We start from the raw sequence: 19021 nt of genomic DNA, 5'->3' as shown, positions 1-19021 counted from the left end.
AAAAATAAGGTTTGTCTTACGCCTGTGTTTTTAACAGATATAAGTACACTTCCCATGCAAACCACACTACCTAGGATATTTATTACTTCCTGCAGTGTTTGGAAACTGACATTTAAAATTATGAGATGGAACCATTTGCTATGACATCAGAATATTTGTTGTGAAAGTTATGTTTTATTTAAACGCCAGTGGGGACAAAAAGTGAAAATCCACAATCTTGCATTGTTTCTCACAGCTTGAGTTCACTTGGCATGCTCTCTCCTTTCAAGCCAGCCAGAAGATTGTTGGCAGCCAACACTGACATAGTGTTCCTTGTAGCATAGGTGGCACTTCCGATATGTGGCAAAATGACTGTATAAGACACCAGACACAGAGAGACAATCTTATAGAGAAAATCAACAATATTCTGGAGACTAGTTCCACTATTATTGAATTGTTCTACTGACTTCACAAGCTAGTCATTGACAGATGAAGGAACTTGCTCAGGCAAAACTCATTCCCAGTTTAATCCATCTTCAGGGCAATCCTTTGTTATACTGACATCCAAAGACTGAAGTGCCCTTGTTCCAGGAGAGTGATGCAATACTTGCCAGTCTAGCTACAGTATGAGGATGCAGATATATTCCTAGCTCTTAAATTCTTGTTTCCCTCTGTCTCACAACCACAAACCTCCCAACAGCTGTGCCTTGGTAATTCAGTGTAGGAAGAATAAGCAGCACATGGTTGCTTTTGAATAGCAGTCACTGATTTCCTATCACAAATACACATTAGCTCAACTTACCACAGTTCTTGAGAGAAAGAAGTGGATTATTAGTAGGCAGGGGTTCTGGGGTTGTGACATCTAGACCAGCTGCTGCAATGTGGCCATTAACTAAAGCTTCATAAAGGTCATCTTGATTGACCACAGCACCCCTTATCCAAAAGATAAAGTGAGAAAATTAAAGATGAAGAGTGTGTGCATACACAATCAAGACCTGATTTTTCAGGTTAGAAGAATACATGAATACTGCAAATGAGAACTGATAAAAGTTTACTTGGATTGTCTTGGCATTGTTAACACAAGCATGCAATATATGCTTTATGTAAATGCTATAGCTGGAACCCCCAATATTCGGGTAATACAATGGCTGTTTTCCAGTTAATGACAACATATGTCTTTATTAAAGAATGTCATTGCAAAGGGATTTATTTACCAGCCCTCTCAAAACTCTCTTGTACCCCCCTTGTGGGGAAAGCAGAGGAACATTCAAGCTAGGTCCCTGTAATGCAGTGGTTCTCAACCTATGGGTCCCCAGGTGTTTTGGCCTGCAACTCCCAGAAATTCCAGTCAGCTGTTTACCAGCTGTTAGGATTTTTGGAGTTTAAGGCCAAAACATCTGGAGGCCCACAGATTGAGAACCACTGCTGTAATCTAAGGCAAAAGAACAATATCACCCCCTGTGATTTCTGAAGGACCATAATACATCATAGAGGGTAGCTTTGTCACCTGTAGGGACATACTCATGAAGAGCTGAAATGAAAATGGAGAGATCCTATCCAGTGGTGCTGATCATGTCTGGAGGAATAGACATGTATAAACAGGGATTTCCAGTACACTACTGCATTGAGTACAGGAAGCAAGCAGCAACACCTGGGGAATTCATGAATTGAGAAATTCAGATTGAGGATTCCTTATCCAGAATTCTGAAATACTGTAGAGTCTCACTTATCCAACGTAAACGAGCTGACAGAACGTTGGATAAGTGAATATGTTGGATAATAAGGAAAGATTAAGGAAAAACCTATTAACATCAAATTAGGTTATGATTTTACAAATTAAGCACCAAAACATCATGTTATACAACAAATTTGACAGAAATAGTAGTTCAATACGCAGTAATGCTATGTAGTAATTACTATATTTACGAATTTAGCACCAAAATATCATGATATATTGAAAACATTGACTACAAAAATGCGTTGAATAATCCAGAACGTTGGATAAGCGAGTCTTAGATAAGTGAGACTCTACTGTACTCTAAAATTGACCACTTGGGTAGCTGAGACAGAGATACCTTTGCTTTCTGTTGGTTCGACGTATACAAGCTATGTTTTATGTACATAATGAGTGAACAGATTGTTTGTAAAATAACCTGCAGGCTATGTGGTTAAGTTGTATATGAAACATAAATGAATTTCATGTTTATACTTGAATTCTATCTCCAAGATCTCGTTATGTGTATACATTCAAATACAGGTATTCCAAAATGCAGGAAAAAAACAATCTGGAATCCAAAATACTTTGGGTCCCAAGCATCTAAGGTAAGGGATACGCAATCTGTAGTGAGTATCCCTTATCAGCTGTTAGGAATTGAAGTCCAAAACACCTGGAGGGCCAAAGTTTGCCCATGCCCGGACTAAAATGTAAATTAAAAAATGAAAACCTTACAAAAATGACTTAAAATTGAGAAAAATATTCTCACCCTAACCCTCAAATTCTGCTCTTCTCCATCTGTTTTACCTGCTTGTGTTGATGAACACAGATGTCTTCTTCATCTTGCCAAAGAAGTCCCGATTGCACATCCCCTGGGTGTCAGGTGTCAAGGAACATGTTACAATGACAAAGTCTGATTCTTCTGCCAGCTTCGCAAGTGGTACTTGAAAAATAGACAGCAAAAGGAACATGCGACAGAGGGGTTCTGCTTTTCACTCACTGTCACCCATTTTCCCTGTAACTCAAGACAGCAAGGGCAGACTACCGATATAGTCATGGAGAAGTGATCTCAGGCATGCTTGAGTCCACATGATCGGGCTGTGGGTACTCCCTGAACCCCTGTGTGGCATTCACGTGAACCACGACAAACAGACCTAAGAGGGGACTTTGTCATATAGTATAATGTATGCTTGTGTATGGCTTTCTCCATAAGGTGAGTGATGTGCAGTGAAGTGAGAGTATCTTCTGTTGGCAAGTTTCTTTTCGTGTGTAACTACTAACAACAGGAATACCAGTAATGACGAAGAAGGGAAACAATGCTGATTTGGAAAGAATCTCAAATATTTTGCTTCCCGCACATTCAGTGTTTTAGGCTTTGCCAAAACTCAAGGGCTATCCAATCCATCCCATCATTTGAATAGTTTTAACGCCTGACCTGCTAAAGCTTGCATGTTTTACCTACAATTCGTACATAAAGTCATGGTACCACTTGGCTCCTGTATGGATCTACATCCACTGTGTTTCTGTGTATAATGTTTGGATCTTGGTTTCTACTCTTATAATATTCCTTGGAATTTCTAAGTCCTCCAGCATGATTCTTATGGGAATTTCTGGCATGATTCATTTATTTCAATAATTACATTGGCCAAACACATTTTGGTGCCTCAAATGTTCGACCTGTTTCTGGGTACATTTGACCTGCTGATTCCAAAATTGACACCAGTTTTCCCCTATTAGCTCCAGTTTTTGAGATACAGAATATATGCCATTTACCAGTCTTCATCTGTTTTCTACTGTTTGGACTGTACAAAACCATCACCAGAAAAATGTAGCGTTCCAACAATTATGAGATAACACCTGTAATAAAAATAATGATAGGATTCTCACCAAACTTCGCATTCAGTTCAGCAGCAGCTTCAGGTTTGGGGTGACGTCCTGTATACAAAAACTTTGTGACTCCAAAAGGTTTCAGGCGACGTGCGACAGCATGGCCTAGGAACAGGAGAGACAAACCTTAGGATATCTTATCTTAAGCCAATTGTACCTCTATAAGACAGAGAAGCACCAGAATTAAAAATACATGTGCACAAAGACATCTATATGAAAGGTTATCTAATTCCATACTTAAAACGAGGGTGAGGGAAAAATCGATCGTCCAGAAATTGTGGGAGTACGACTCCTATTACCCCCAGCATAACCAATGGTCACCCAAGTTCCCTACAGCAAAATGTATCTCAAACTGTAGGACCATTAATCTCAGCCAGCCTGGCTAATAGGATTAAGATGAGTAGTACGTAGTTCATCAGCAAATTGGGAGATCACATGTTCAGCCCACAGGGTCCTAAAATCTGAAGTTCTATTGGATTATTCCAATTGTATATAGTGCAGAAGGGTTTTTAATTCATCAGCGAATCTTGCTGCCAGGTTCAAATCCTACCCAGGGAGAGTGCGGATGAGCTCCCTCTATCAGCTCCAGCTCCAGCTCCATGCGGGGACATGAGAGAAGCCTCCCACAAGGATGGTAAAAACATCAAAACATCCGGGCGTCCCCTGGGCAATGTCCTTGCAGAAGGCCAATTCTCTCACCCCAGAAGCGACTTGCAGTTTCTCAAGTCACTCTTGACACGAAAAAAAAAGCCCCTAATGAATCCCAATGTCAATTCTAATATGTATACAAGGACCATTGCTCTATCTGAAACAAAATTCAGGAGCCTGAAAGAGTGAGGTTGGGGCAGGGTGATGAAACCAAAGTAAACTAGGACTTTGCATGGAATTTAAAGCAATGTTGGGAATTTATGGCCTTCCTCATGTTTTCATCTACAGCTCCACCCAGCAAATAACAAGGCCCCGAACAAGGTTCTTATATGTGATTTAAAGACAACAATGTAGTGTAGTCTACAACTATAACCTCTGTGGATGCCTGCCATAGATATGGGCAAAATTACAGGAGAGAATGCTTTTGAAACATGGCCATACAGCCCGGAAAACTCAGCAACCCAGTGATTCCGGTCATGAAAGCCTTTAACGACACATTACGTAACAAAATTTGAAAAACATTCTGTTCCTGGTTTGAAACTTATTTCCTGTTTAATTGTGTGGAACTTACTTTGAAAGTAGTTGTTGTAGTCCAAAACCTAAGTTTTTGTGCCTGCCACAAACTATGTTGAATTGGTTTTGACTCTATGAGATATTCATTTAAAAACTATAGCAAAATGTGCTGCAGGATGTCCCACAAAAACAAAGTTTTTGCAGTTCCCCATGTTTTTATGATAGAACCAATTAGGAAATGACATTTATAACCCAGGAACAAAAATGTGTTACACAGGGTAATGATTATAATCTAACTTCTTATGTCCAGTTTCAGAAAAATCATGCCATTAGACATCTAGTTTCTCCTGCCTTCCCTAAAAAACATCACCACCTACTACGATCAATTGTCACCATGCAATGGTGTCACCTACTTGTGAACTTTGCTGGTAGAGTTCCCACTAGTTTCATTTTGTTGTAAATTCCTGAATGGAAAATATCTGTTAAAAACAAAAGCATAAAACATGGATTACCTATTCTCCCCAGTCCTATGATCCCAACCGTACTGCCAGAAAGTCCATAGCCACACATCCAGAGGGGCTTCCATGTTGTCCAGCCACCGCTGCAAAAAGGGGACAATTAGATTAAGGATCAAATCCCTGAGCTCAGCCTACTCAACAACTGATGCTGTGGCCATACGTTCCAAATATGACAAATACCTTGTTGGTCACTGCCATATTTTTAGTGCACAGATATATCTAAGGGTTGTTACAGTCTTGAGTTCATTTACTTCTCACAATTTATATAAAAATGGGGGCATCACTAGAATGTTTTAGAAACAGTCAATAAGCAATTGAACCAATATTATCTGCAAAATGAGCAGCAGAAGATTCAGAGTTGTAACCCCCCCCCCCCTTACAAAGTCTATGAATCTTAAAACTTTGGGGCAGCCACTGAGGTAAGCTGAACACAAAACCAAGTGTCCTCCCAACAAAAGATTCCCCCAGGCAGAAAGCAGCCAGGCTTTGAAGCTGCAAAGTTATTAAATGCTAATCAAAGTGGTCAGCTGCAACATTCACACTTGCCTCAAACAGGCAATAGTTCTTTCTCCCACCTCGGACATTCCACAGATATATAAACCCCACTTGCTTAGTTTCCAACAGACCTCACAACCTCTGAGGATGTCTGCCATAGATGTGGGTGAAACGTCAGGAGAGAATGCTTCTGGAACATGGCCATACAGCCCAGAAAACTCATATCAACCCAGAAAGGGGATAACTGTGGTTCCCTCCACAACCACTATATACAAAAGACTGAGCCCTTCTGTGGTGAAGTGTGAATTTTGTTTTACAGTTGTTATGTTTAATTATAGGTATATGTTTTGAAAGGATAAGTATTAGAGTTATCAGTGTGTGGGGGATGGTAGCCAGCTCAGCATTCTGAGGCAGGTTGCCATAGAAATGTAGGCGGAGCCAACTGTCATTTGGTAAAAGAGAGCAGAATTTGAAAAAAGAGTTCAGTCTGTGATCAGGAAAGCACAGGGAAGACTGGTTCTAAGGTAGTGAGAACCAGGAAAGTTTAGATCTCTAGCTTGTGTCGGTTTAAATAGGTCAAGTGACTTATTTGAGTTAGCAGTGGAGTCTGAGTAATAAAGGAAAGAAATCCCAGTTGGATATAAGCCTCTGTTACATACATTCTAAGCCAAGTTACGCTACCCTTTAAAGTAAAAGTAAACATCTCCCTGTGTCTTTGGTGGTTGCATCGCCCCACCTTCTAACTAAAAGGGACTTAAATTGGGGAAAATAGTGGAGGTCTCTGTGGGGCCATGATAGCGACCATGCAACCACCATCAACTCCCCCCCCCAAACATGCACTCCCCCAAACCAAACTGAAGAAACTCACTTCTTCACTTCCACCACTGATTCTGGCAGCCTGCGAGACGTTGCTAGGAGCAAAGCTACAGTGAGCTCAGCAGTGGCATCAGTCAGGATGTCTGGCGTGTAGCCCACGCGGATCCCACTGGAATACAAAAGAGGCCGTCAGTTGCTTCTGTGTTTGGATCCACAAGAGGTACCCATTCCTTAGCTGGACTGTTGCTTCCCATTTCCCATTGATGCAAATATTTCAAAGGCAAGGCAGCCTGAACACTTCCACCACAAAATAGGTCAGCTAGATGGACAGGATTATTCACACACAAAAAGTGTGATGATCAAACCAATAAAGCTTATGCACTCAGCTACAAAATGCCAGCAAAAGGTTTTCTTTTACACAATTAAGGGGATGGAGGAGGGGTGAAACTCTTTCATGCAGTGAATTAATGAGCCGGCACACAATTAGGGCACTCTAAATAAGATAAGTATCAGGAGCTATTGCTACTGTAGACAGTGAAGGTGGTGTAGTGGATTGAGTGTCGGGCTAGGACTCGGGGAGGTCAAAGTTAAAATCAGACTCAGCCCGTGGAAACCCATTGGATGACCTTGGGCAAATCATATTCTCAGTCTCAGATGAAAGCAATGGCAAACCTCATTTGAACAAATCTTGCCAAATAAGCCCTGCAAGAGGGTTGCCTTAGGCCCCTTCCACACAGCTGAATAAAATCCCGCATTATCTCCTTTGAACTGGAATATATGGCAGTGTGGACTCAGATAAGCCAGTTCAAAGCAGATACTGTGGGATGTTCTGCTCTGACATTCTGGGTTATATGACTGTGTGGAAGGGCCCTTAGAGTTGCCATAAGTTGGAAACGATTTGAAGGCATACTGCAATAATCAGAAATTATGGTTTGCAAACGTTCATGTTGAAATCATGTTCAATTCTTGCTTGCCAGCCAAACACAAACTATGAAGTGTTATTTAGACATGACACCCATGATAATAAATTTTTTATAACTGTCGATTGGCAGATCATTCCTGCAGCAAGAAAGGCACAGACATGCTAAACTATCAGTATCATCCAGAATTGACTCCCTTGGTCAAAAACCACCAAAATTGTTTCCATTACCTTCTTAGAAGCCAAGAGACAGGCTTCCATGACTCAAAAGGATCCCACTGATCCAATTTCAGAAATACTATAATTAGAAACATATGTGGTGCAATGGGTTAAACCCTTGTGCCAGCAGGACTGCTGACCAATAGGTTGGCAGTTTGAATCCGGGGATAGTGGGTGAGCTCCCCCTGTCAGCTCCAGCTCCCCATGCAGGGACATGAGAGAAGCTTCCCATAGGATGGTAGAAACATCAAACATCCGGGCATCCCCAGGACAACATCCTTGCAGACAGCCAATTCTCTCACACCAGAAGCGACTTGCAGTTTCTCAAGTCGCTCCTGACACACACAAAAATGATATTGATCTATGATGCAATTTTGGTCAGTTTGAGGCTGTTTTCTACCCTTCATGACCGACTTCAAGCCAAAGTATCTATTTCCACTGAAATCAGAAGCAGTCAAAAATCTAACGCAGTTTCCAAAAATGGCGATTTTCACTGTTGGCACAGGGGAAGAGTTTGTTTCAAGAGAATTGGACCTCCTGATGACCACTGATTAAAGGATATGGGGAGCTCGATATAGCAGCTAGGCCCACAAACATCTTATGTACAATGTATGCATCTTAACTGCAGTAAGTATCTGTTTTTACACCTAAGGCAAAGCAGCACACAGAAGGAAGTACAACAAGCAACCTTAAAGACATCTGCTAATCCAAGAACCAAACAATTTAATATTGTCACTAGCACTTTAATGGCTGAATTGGGCTGCGGCTGGGATGCTGCATTATTCATTTTTATGGCAATTTGTACTGTGTTTTATGATTTTTAAATTGGACATTTTTGTAATGCGTTGTTTTTATCTTAACTGATGTTGTTATTGTTTAATATGTCATGTAATTTTGCCTCTATTTCTAAATGCTATGGCACTTGTATGTGCTTCTGTAAGTTACCTGAGTCCTTCTGGGAAATGGTGGTGGGGTATACATAAAGTTATTATTATTATTATTGACACAACGTCGTTGTATGACACAGCAAACAAGATAGATATGCTGGATTTCGTATCATAAAATCACAAGTTGAACATTTCCCAAGTGTTTAGGACTGTGTGATGTATTTTTGGATGATGCATGCAGATCCCAGTAGGGTGGCCTTTTGCAGTTGGCAGATCGTAATTTTATCAATGTCTATTATTTCCAAATGCCGGCTGATCTTTTGGGATGGCACCCAATGTGCCGATCACCACCGGGACCACCTGTACAGGTTTCTGCCAGAGTCTTTGAAGTTCGATCTTGAGGTCCTGATAGCGGCTCAGTTTTTCCTGTTGTTTTTCATCAATGCGACTGTCACCTGGTATGGCGACATCAATGATTCAAACCTTATTATTATTATTATTATTATTATTTACACGCAAGGCCTGGGTTGCTCTGAGTCTTACCGTTTTTTAATTTCAGGAATAGCAAGATGGTCATACCCTACCGACAACGTACTGATAACTTTCAGGGATGGCCCTGCAAAGGTAAAGACCACACAATCAAAAGAAGTCATTAAGGAAAAACGAATTATCCCAGCACCCCTGCAAAAGGCAAAGGATACTGGATGCCCATCAGTTAATGGAGTGGAATCATTTTTTTGCTGAATATCACCTGTTGCAGTATTCACCAGTAAGTTGAACTTATGGCAGCGACATATGTCAGGGCTTGGCACCAAACAAAGTCTTGGTGACTCTAGGATAGACATGGGTGAACTTCAGCTCTCCAGGTGTTTTGGACTTCTACTCCCACAAATCCTAACAGCCGGTAGAAAACTTAGTTCTCGAACAGAATAAAAAGGTTTTGTGGCAACATGGAATCTTTAATGCAGTGGTTCCTAACCTTTGGGCCTCCAGGTGTTTTGGACTTGCTCTCACAGTTTCTAACAGCTAGTAAAGCTGGCTGGGATTTCTGGGAGTTGAAGTCCAAAACACCTGGTGGCCCAAAGGTTGGGAACCACTGATTTAAAGCATGAATGCAAACAAAGGCTTTAAATAAACACGGATACAAGCTTTGGTTGATTCATCTGTGTAAGTAATCAAATTAAACATGCAAATATGGATGGATGGGCACATGGCTTCATTTACACAGATCCAAATCTGCATGATTGCTATCCTTTATATTTGGACAGTTCAGAAGTACTGCTAGGTTGGGACCAAATGCATCAGTGCTATTGCTTAAGGGACACAGGCCAGGGGTTTAATCCAGCATGACTCTTCTTACTTTTTGATGGCTAGTACATGCACAGCTGGGGGAATGAAGTCTGTGAGACCCCACTCCTTCACCATATGTAGATAACCTGAGCAAGATTAGGAGGTGACTTGAAGTACAATATAATTCTCAGACTAGTTCCCACAATTTCATCTAACCACACCTGACAAAACATGGAATTTTCTGGGTTCTCCAAGTGGTTCTGTGATATGCTTCTGCCAGAAGTTACTATACATTGCCATGGAAAACCAAGCAAATTCCTCTCTAGAAATTTGCTTGGTCCTCTAGGGCAGAGGCTCCTTCTTTGGAGACTTTTAAAAAGAGGCTGGATGGCAATCTGTCAAGGGCGCTTTGAATGTGATTTTCCTGCTTCTTGGCATGGGGTTGGGCTTGATGGCCCACGAGGTCTCTTCCAACTTCATGATTCCATGATTCAGTAATGGACAGTAATGTCCAGTTCAATAGGATTCCTTGTTATCTACCGTTTAGCTATGGTTTGAATAATAATGTATCTCCTATGGATAGTGGGGTCATACTGTACATTTATTTATTAGCAACATTTATATCCCACTTTTCTCACCCTGAAGGGGACTCAGGGCGGTTTACAAGTATATATACATACAATTTATTATATATTATATTATATTTATTATATACATCAAAGGTGCACCATTCTGCATTCACTTGGGAAGGAGTCAGAACAGCAACTCTCGAATCCCACGTCCAATTAGTAAATCACATAATTAAAAACAATGTTTTTCTTCCTTCTTTTTCTATACAGCACCTGACATAAGGTGGACTGGACACCAAAATCACTACAAAGCCTTGAATATTATGATGCCCAGCAATATCACTATGTAACAAAATGTGATTTTTTTTCTGCCCCTGGTTTGAAAGTTTTATTACTATTTAATTGTGTGATACTTTGAAAGTACAGTAGAGCCTCACTTATCCAAGCTAAATGGGCCGGCAAAAGCTTGGATAAGCGAATATCTTGGATAATAAGGAGGGATTAAGGAAAAGCCTATTAAAATCAAATTAGGTTATGATTTTACAAATTAAGCACCAAAACATCATGTTATACAACAAATTTGACAGAAAGAGTAGTTCAATACGCAGTAATGTTATGTTGTAATTACTGTATTTACGAATTTAGTACCAAAATATCACAATACAGTAGAGTCTCACTTATCCAAGCTAAACGGGCCAGCAGAAGCTTAGATAAGCGAATATCTTGGATAATAAGGAGGGATTATGGAAAAGCCTACTAAACATCAAATTAGGTTATGATATTACAAATTAAGCACCAAAACATCACGTTTTACAACAAATTTGACAGAAAAAGCAGTTCAATACGCAGTAATGTTATGTTGTAATTACTGTAATTACGAATTTAGCACCAAAATATCACAATATATTGAAAACATTGACTACAAAAATGGCTTGGATAATCCAGAAACTTGGATAAGCGAGGCTTGGATAAGTGAGACTCTACTGTATATTGAAAACATTAACTACAAAAATGGCTTGGAGAATCCAGAGGCTTGGATAAGCGAGGCTTGGATAAGTGAGACTCTACTGTACTTGAATTAAGGAAAAGTAAACTGCCACAAATGATGTTGAATTGATTGAGACTCGATGAGCTATTGATAAATTATAGCAAAATGTGCTGCTATATGATAGAACCAATTAAGAATGACATCTATCACCCAGGAACAAAAATTGTGTTGCACAGTGTATTTAACCAGCAAGGCCAGAGTTTCTATTTTGCAGCATGGGAGATGAATGAATATATATATATATATATATATATATATATATATATATGTGCAATATAAAAGCAAACTATTGAACAGAACATTCTGGTTGGTGGAATGTTTTCTCCAGACAGTCTGTCTGGCCAGATAATCCAAGGGAGCAAATACAGAAGGAAAGAGATAAGAAGAAGAATCAAGCTGGAATTGGTTCCAACCCTGGGAATTTACAGAAGACCCTGCCCCATTAGATAAATAAGGAACCCCATCCCTGTTAAATTAACAAGGGACTGAGGCCCCTTTCACATAGCTGAATAAAATACCACATTCTCTGCTTTGAACTGGAATGTATGGGGCCGGGCTGTGGCGCAGCTGGCTAGTAACCAGCTGCTATAAATCACTACTGACCGAGAGGTCATGAGTTCGAAGCCCGGGTCGGGTTAAGCCTCCGACCATTAATAGCCCCGGCTTGCTGTTGACCTATGCAGCCCCGAAAGACAGTTGCACCTGTCAATTAGGGAAATTTAGGGACGCTTTATGCGGGGAGGCTAATTTACAACGCCATAAAACTGCCAGCAAAACACGAGGAAAGGAATGAGGAAGTACAGCCACTACTGGACGGTGAAGCAACAGCTCCCCCTGTGGCCGGAATCGTGAAGCTGGAAAATGTTAAAAATGCCTCTGAGTCTGTCTAATGTATGTTGTTTGTCTGTTGGCATTGAATGTTTGCCATATATGTGTTCATTGTAATCCGCCCTGAGTCCCCTTCGGGGTGAGAAGGGCGGAATATAAATACTGTAAATAAATAAAATAAATAAATATATGGTAGTATGGACTCAAATAACCCAGTTCAAAGCAGATATTGTGGGATTTTTCTGCCTTGATATTCTGGGATATAGGGCTGTGTGGAAGGGCCCTAGGAGGCTGCCTCATGCAGTATGGTGTATTCAGAGCAGTACATCTGGGAACAAAATGAATTTTCATTTGTCCATGTAATATGGATCAGTTTATTAATGTTTCTGTAACACTCCACCTTCCCCATCCAAAATGTTCTTTCCCTTTTCTGTATATTCACCTGCAGCATCTAGGACTTCCTTGTCTATCCGGTCCGACAAGAGACAAAAGAGACCATCCTTTCCAGCTACTCCTTTCAACAACTCAGACTGGGGGATTGGCTCATCTGAATCCCACAGTTGGACACTGCAGCTGTAGGTGAGAGATGAAAGGCAAAAAATAAGCAAATTTTCTAAATGCTACTACTGAAGTACAAGTCTCAGAATGTCCAATCCATCATTGGTATTAGCCAGGCTGATTGGCTGGGTTTTTCTTTCTCAATGAAGCAGGGAACAAAAAGAAGCACATATGTTTACAGTACTGGGTTGCTTTGAGTTTTTTGGAAGCATTCTCTCCTGACATTTCACCCACATCTATGGTAGGCATCTTCAGAGGTTGTGAGGTCTGTTGGAAACTAGACATGTGGGGTTTATGTATCTGTGGAAAGTCCAGGGTGGGAGAAAGTATGCTTGTCTGCCGGAGGCAAGTGTGAATGTTGCAACTGGCCAGCTTGATTAGCATTTAATAGCAGTTTACAGTACTGTTCTCACTGAAGTGGGAACCTGTATCCCTATTTCTAACTAAACTGAGTAGAGATAGCATATAGGGACAATGGTGACCAATCTGTATTACATCAAATTGGGCAGTACTTAAGATGACACAGAAGCAAAGGAAAAGAGTAACAGGAAAGTTGGGAGGCTGACACTCTGCTATCACAGAGACACTAATATAATCAGCCCTCCACATTTGCGCATCTGACTTTTGAGAATCTGTTTTGATTAATATGTCATCTCTAGGAATTTCCAGATCCTCCATAATTATATGGGCAACTTCAAGCAGGCACTGGCCACAGAGTCATAATGGAGGACCTAGTGATTGCTAAAGAAAACGTTTTGTAGGCATCTGCAGGTCCTCCAACATGATTTTATGGTCAACCTCAAACAAAGATTGACCATGGAGTCATGTTGAAGGACCTAGTGATACCTAGAAAGATGTCCTCTCAAATAAAAATATAATGGGTTGCTGTGAGTTTTCTGGGCTGTATGTCGATGTTCCAGAAGCATTCTGTCCTAACATTTCATGGCAAGCATCCTTAGAGGTTGTGAGGTATATTGGAATCTAAGCAAGGGAGGTTTATATATCTGTGGAAGGTCCAGAGTGAGAGAAAGAACTCATGTGTGTTGGAGGCAAGTATGAATGTTGTAATTAATCACCTTGATTAGCATTTGATTAGCATTTAATTTAAAGGCAGGAATCAGCCAGGCCTTGAAGCTGCAAGGCTATTCAATGCTAATAAGGTGATTAATTACAACATTCACTCTTGCCTCAAATAGACAAGAGTTCTTTCTCCCAACCTGGACATTCCACAGATATATAAACCCCACTTGCCGAGTTTCCAACAGACCTCACAACCTCAGAAGATGCCTGCCATAGATGTGGGTGAAACGTTAGGAGAGAATGCTTCTGGAACATGGCTATACAGCCCAGAAAACGCACAGCAACCGAGTGATTCCAGCCATGAGAGCCTTCGACAATACAGAAATAAAGTGCTTTATCATTTGTGATTTTCTACTTTCGCACCCCGGAACCCAGCAAATGGAGAGGGCTCACTGCATTGAACGCTGAATTCTATATGATTTTGTTTTAAATTTTTAGTAGGAATGTTTTCTCATTGACTCTCTCTAGGGACTGTCTCTGACAGAAAGGCCACTCTAAATGGGTTCCTGAGTCAACTCAAACACAAATGACCTCCTATATATACAATTGAAAATGAATCAGTTCAGTAAATAATATATCTGGCAAATTAATATACTGTTTAAATTCACAGTAATATCGAACACCATCAAATGGATTGTCCCATATACATAGAAATGCAGTCGGCGTTAAATTCACAGTAATAACAAGCAGCCTCAAATGGATAGTCCAATATACATTGAAGTGCAATCGGCGTTGTATATTCTATTGCCGAGAAGAGTAAGTTCGCCACGACCGGTTTCGGCCCTGCATCAGGCCTTCCTCTGGTGGTATAGTTCCAAATTTAACACTTGTTCTCCTTAGAGATACCTGTTTTTTACAGTGGAATGGGATACTCTGCTGTGTGTTAGGTTCTAATTGCGAGTTAAATTTGGAACTATACCACCAGAGGAAGGCCTGATGCAGGGCCGAAACCGGTCGTGGCGAACTTACTCTTCTCGGCAATAGAATATACAACGCCGATTGCACTTCAATGTATATTGGACTATCCATTTGAGGCTGCTTGTTATTACTGTGAATTTAACGCCGACTGCATTTCTATGTATATGGGACAATCCATTTGATGGTGTTCGATATTACTGTGAATTTAAACAGTATATTAATTTGCCAGATATATTATTTACTGAACTGATTCATTTTCAATTGTATATATAGGAGGTCATTTGTGTTTGAGTCTGACAGAAAGGCAACATACAAATGAAATAGATGATACAATAAATAAATAATATATAATATTCCTAAGCAGAATAGAGGTCTGAGGTCTGGAGCAGGCTGAAAACAGTGTGAACATCTTTCCTTTTGTGTGCCTGCTTCACAGCCCAGCATCGCATAAAGCAATCCCTGATTTTCTGGGTTTAGTGGCATGCAAGGAGAATTTGGGCGCAGGTCTGCATGATCGTGAGCTGTGGACCAGGCAGGAGAGCAGGCAGAATGGTCACCCGTTTTCCCAAATCTTCTGGGTGAGCCAATGGTGGAGATGCTAGAAGCAGTCGCAAGTAATGGCCTTGAAACTGATCAAAGGTGCATTTTATGATCTGTGCTAATGATTAACCACTACAACAAGTTAGTGGTTCCTTACAAACAGAGCATCGTTAAAACTGAGCGAACACAAAACAATAGGAGTTCTACCTCAATTAAGCCTCTGATCAGTCTGTGTGACATTTGTAAGAGAACACGAGGAAACAAATATTGCAGAAAATGTTAATTATTGTGCAAGGGAAGTTCTGAGCCATGGACCATGCTGGCTTCTGAGCGCAGGCAGGACTCTCACAGTAGGACACCTCTGCACACATACACACCACAAAGCGAAGTAATGGGCCCCAGCTAACACATGTCAGCTATGGTTACAGACGGATTAGGGTTCCCCTTGGTTGGAACACCAGCAGGAGCTGGATAAAGACAGCTCTTCACGATGCACCCTTTATTCTTACTTCTCTTGAAGGCAAAATTGTCTTCCTGAAGTGCTGAGATGCTGAAGTTAATACTGCCTGAAAAACGCGAGCCCCAGATGCACACGAAAAGTCAGAAAAAAATGCTGCCATACAGCCTAGAAACCATACAACACACTAGTGATTCCGGCCATGAAAGCCTTTGACAATAGATAGCCTGCAAACTTTAATATGGATTATGTGCTTTGATGATCTGGATTATATGGCAGTGTAGAAGGAGACTTAGGCCCCTTCCACACAGCTGTATAAAGTCCACATTGAACTGGATTATATGGCAGTGTGGACTCAGATAATCCAGTTCAAAGCAGATATTGTGATATTCTGGGTTATATGGCTGCGTGGAAAGGCCCATAGCGTAACGCTGAGTGCAAGTGGCTGGTGCTGAGGAGCACTTTGCAGTGTTGCCTTCATTCCTACCATATGTTTCTTGCACAGTGCAGACTTAGGGCCCTTCCACACAGCCCTATAACCCAGAATATCAAGGCAGAAAATCCCACAATATCTGCTTTGAACTGGATATAGGGCTGTGTGGAAGGGCCCTGAGTCCACCTTGCCATATATTCCAATTCAAAGCAGATAATGTGGGATTTTATTCAGCTGTGTGGAAGGGGCCTCTAGCCATATTATCTGCTTTGAAATGAATTATATGAGTCTACACTGCCAGCTAATCAAGTTCAAAGCAGACCAGGATTTTATATGGCAGTGTCGAAGGGAAAATTATGGTATTTGCCTCCAGCCAATCAATACTCAATGGCTTTCTCAAAAGCAGTGGTTCTCAAGCCCCTACTTTATCCACTTTTTGTAAAGAACTAAAAACCTGATGGTTTCGGCACATTTTTGACTAAGATCAGTTTTATCATCCAATTCAGATTTTAGGATACTGTTCCATCGCCTGCCTTTAAGATACGCGTACAAGATCTTATCTACCCTTTAAAAATGGGCTAAGACCAGCCCTCCTTGGCTAATGATCCCTGCCTTTTCGATTGATGGCCTTTGACCATCACTGTTATTTTAACTGAAATTGCTGTATTTTGTCTATAATGTATTATTTGCTGTATTGTATGTTGTTTGTATTTATGCTGGAAACAGCCCTGATTCCCTTCGGGGAGATAGAGCGGTATGTAAATAATGTTTTATTATTATTATTGACACAAAGACATAGTATGACACAGCAAACGAGATCTATATGCTGGATTTCGTATCACAAAATCATCATCATCATCATCATCATCATTGAATTTTTGCCTAAATTTTTGCGGGATAGAAATTAAGTTAATATTATTATTATTTTATTATGACACAGCAAACAAGATAGATATGCTGGATTTCGTATCACAAAATCACAAGTCGAACACTTCCCAAGTGTCTAGGACTGTGTGATGTATTTTTGGATGATGCACGCAGATCCCAGTAGGGTGGCCTTTTGCAGTTGGAAGATCGTAATTTTGTCAATGTCTATTGTTTCTAAATGCTGGCTGAGATCTTTTGGCACGGCACCCAATGTGCCGATCACCACCGGGACTACCTGCACTGGTTTCTGCCAGAGTCTTTGAAGTTCAATCTTGAGGTCCTGATAGCGGGTGAGTTTTTCCTGTTGTTTTTCGTCAATGCGACCGTCACCATTATTATTATTATTGGCCTTCAACTCCCAGAAATCCTAACAGCTGGTAAACTGGCTGGGATTCCTGGGAGTTGTAGGCCAAAAACAACTGGGGAACCCAGGTTGAGAACCACTGCCCTAAAGTATAGCTCCTATGGGGTGCATCTATACTGTATATTTAACGCAGTTTGAGACTTTAAACTGTCATGGCTCAAAGCTCTGGAACCTTGGGAGTTGGGGTTCTACAAGGTAATGAGCCTTCTATGGAAAACAGTGTTGCTACTTCACCAAACTGCAACTCTCTGGATCCCATAGCCTTGAGCCAAGGCAGTTCAAGTGGGGACATGCTGCATTCATTTTACAGTGTAATTCAGGCATGGGCAAACTTGGGCCCTCCGGGTGTTTTGGACTTCAGCTCCCACAATTCCTAACAGCCTACCGGCTGTTAGGAATTGTGGGAGCTGAAGTCCAAAACACCCGGAGGGCCCAAGTTTGCCCATGCCTGGTGTAGATGCACCCCAACTTCACCTGCTTCCTAGGTGCCCAACCCAGTCCTGCAGAGTGTAGGCAGAAGCCCACCCTCCACAGAAAAAGGGGCGCCTTTGCTCCCTCCCTTGGCTTCCCAAAAGGAAGCCCAAGGGGGCTGATTCTCTCCTGCCGCCCTCCCAGAAGTAGCCTTACTCTCCAGCCTTGTTGAGGGTCGCCAGCCCCTCCGGGGGGATCCGCCGCGTCACGAAGACCTTCATGAGTCGCTGCGCCGCCGCTCTCATGGGCCCTCCTCCTCCTCTTGCTTCTTCCTCCTCCTCCTCCTCCTCCTCCCGCCCCTTCACCTTTATACTAGACTTGCCCAGCAGCGCCCCCTCGTGCCTCGTCCTCGCCATTACCATACAACACAGGGAAACGCCAAGTGGGCAAAGAGAGCAGCCACTTCTCAAGGGCTCAGGTTCCAACCTGGAAGCATTACAGAATCAAACCAGGGACATAACACTATGGGCCCTTCCACACACCCAAATAACCCAGAATAGCATGGCAGGAAATCCCACAAGATCTGCTTTGAACTGGGTTATCAGAGTCCACACTGACATCTTACTTACTTACTTAGGCGATCCCTCCTACCCTGTTTCCCCGAAAATAAGACATCCCCAGAAAATAAGACCTAGTAGAGGTTTTGCTGAATTGCTAAATATAAGGCCTCCCCCGAAAGTAAGACCTAGAAAAGTTTTTGCTTGGAAGCATGCCCGCCAAACAGAATACCAGAGCTTGCAGGATCGGTAAATGTATGTACCATAGATTGTTATACATGGAAATAATGGTAGTAACAAGAAATTCTTGATAGGATTCACAGCTTGTTTAGTTATGATGGTTTGTAATGACAACTACTGTATAGTATATAATAAATGTTCATTTTTTTGTTCAAAAAAATAAGACATCACCTGAAAATAAGACCTAGCATATTCTTGGGAGCAAA

General features: G+C 41.4%; 1 protein-coding gene across 2 annotated transcripts; it reads right to left on the bottom strand.

Moving 5' to 3' along the window:
- Window positions 1-154: 154 nt before the first annotated feature.
- Window positions 155-18449, bottom strand: grhpr (glyoxylate and hydroxypyruvate reductase). Of its 2 annotated transcripts, XM_003223340.4 has the most exons (9): window positions 18235-18449; window positions 12773-12903; window positions 9139-9211; window positions 6623-6739; window positions 5254-5342; window positions 3581-3685; window positions 2501-2636; window positions 782-912; window positions 155-351 (listed from the first exon to the last, which is right to left on the bottom strand). In XM_003223340.4, the coding sequence occupies exons 1-9, from the start codon at window positions 18438-18440 to the stop codon at window positions 230-232; spliced, it is 1110 nt and encodes a 369-aa protein (XP_003223388.2). In that variant the 5' UTR covers window positions 18441-18449; the 3' UTR covers window positions 155-229. The 2 variants fall into 2 exon arrangements, with proteins under 2 accessions (XP_003223388.2, XP_062827642.1); XM_062971572.1 differs by lacking the exons at window positions 9139-9211; window positions 12773-12903.
- Between the last annotated feature and the right edge of the window lie 572 nt (window positions 18450-19021).

Source organism: Anolis carolinensis, chromosome 2 (genome assembly GCF_035594765.1).
Source record: "Anolis carolinensis isolate JA03-04 chromosome 2, rAnoCar3.1.pri, whole genome shotgun sequence".
NCBI classification, from domain to species: Eukaryota; Metazoa; Chordata; class Lepidosauria; order Squamata; family Dactyloidae; genus Anolis; species Anolis carolinensis.
Note: the sequence above shows the minus strand (reverse complement) of the source record. Positions and strands in the feature narration are given on the sequence as shown.

Excerpts from the sequence above, each read along its gene's own strand:
- grhpr (XM_003223340.4), bottom strand. The coding sequence starts at position 18,440 with ATGGTAATGGCGAGGACGAGGCACGAGGGGGCGCTGCTGGGCAAGTCT. Across the intron at positions 2,637-3,580 it reads TGAACTGAATGCGAAGTTTG|TACCACTTGCGAAGCTGGCA; the intron begins GTGAGAATCCTA and ends CTATTTTTCAAG. Across the intron at positions 352-781 it reads TCTTTCTCTCAAGAACTGTG|TCATTTTGCCACATATCGGA; the intron begins GTAAGTTGAGCT and ends TGTCTTATACAG.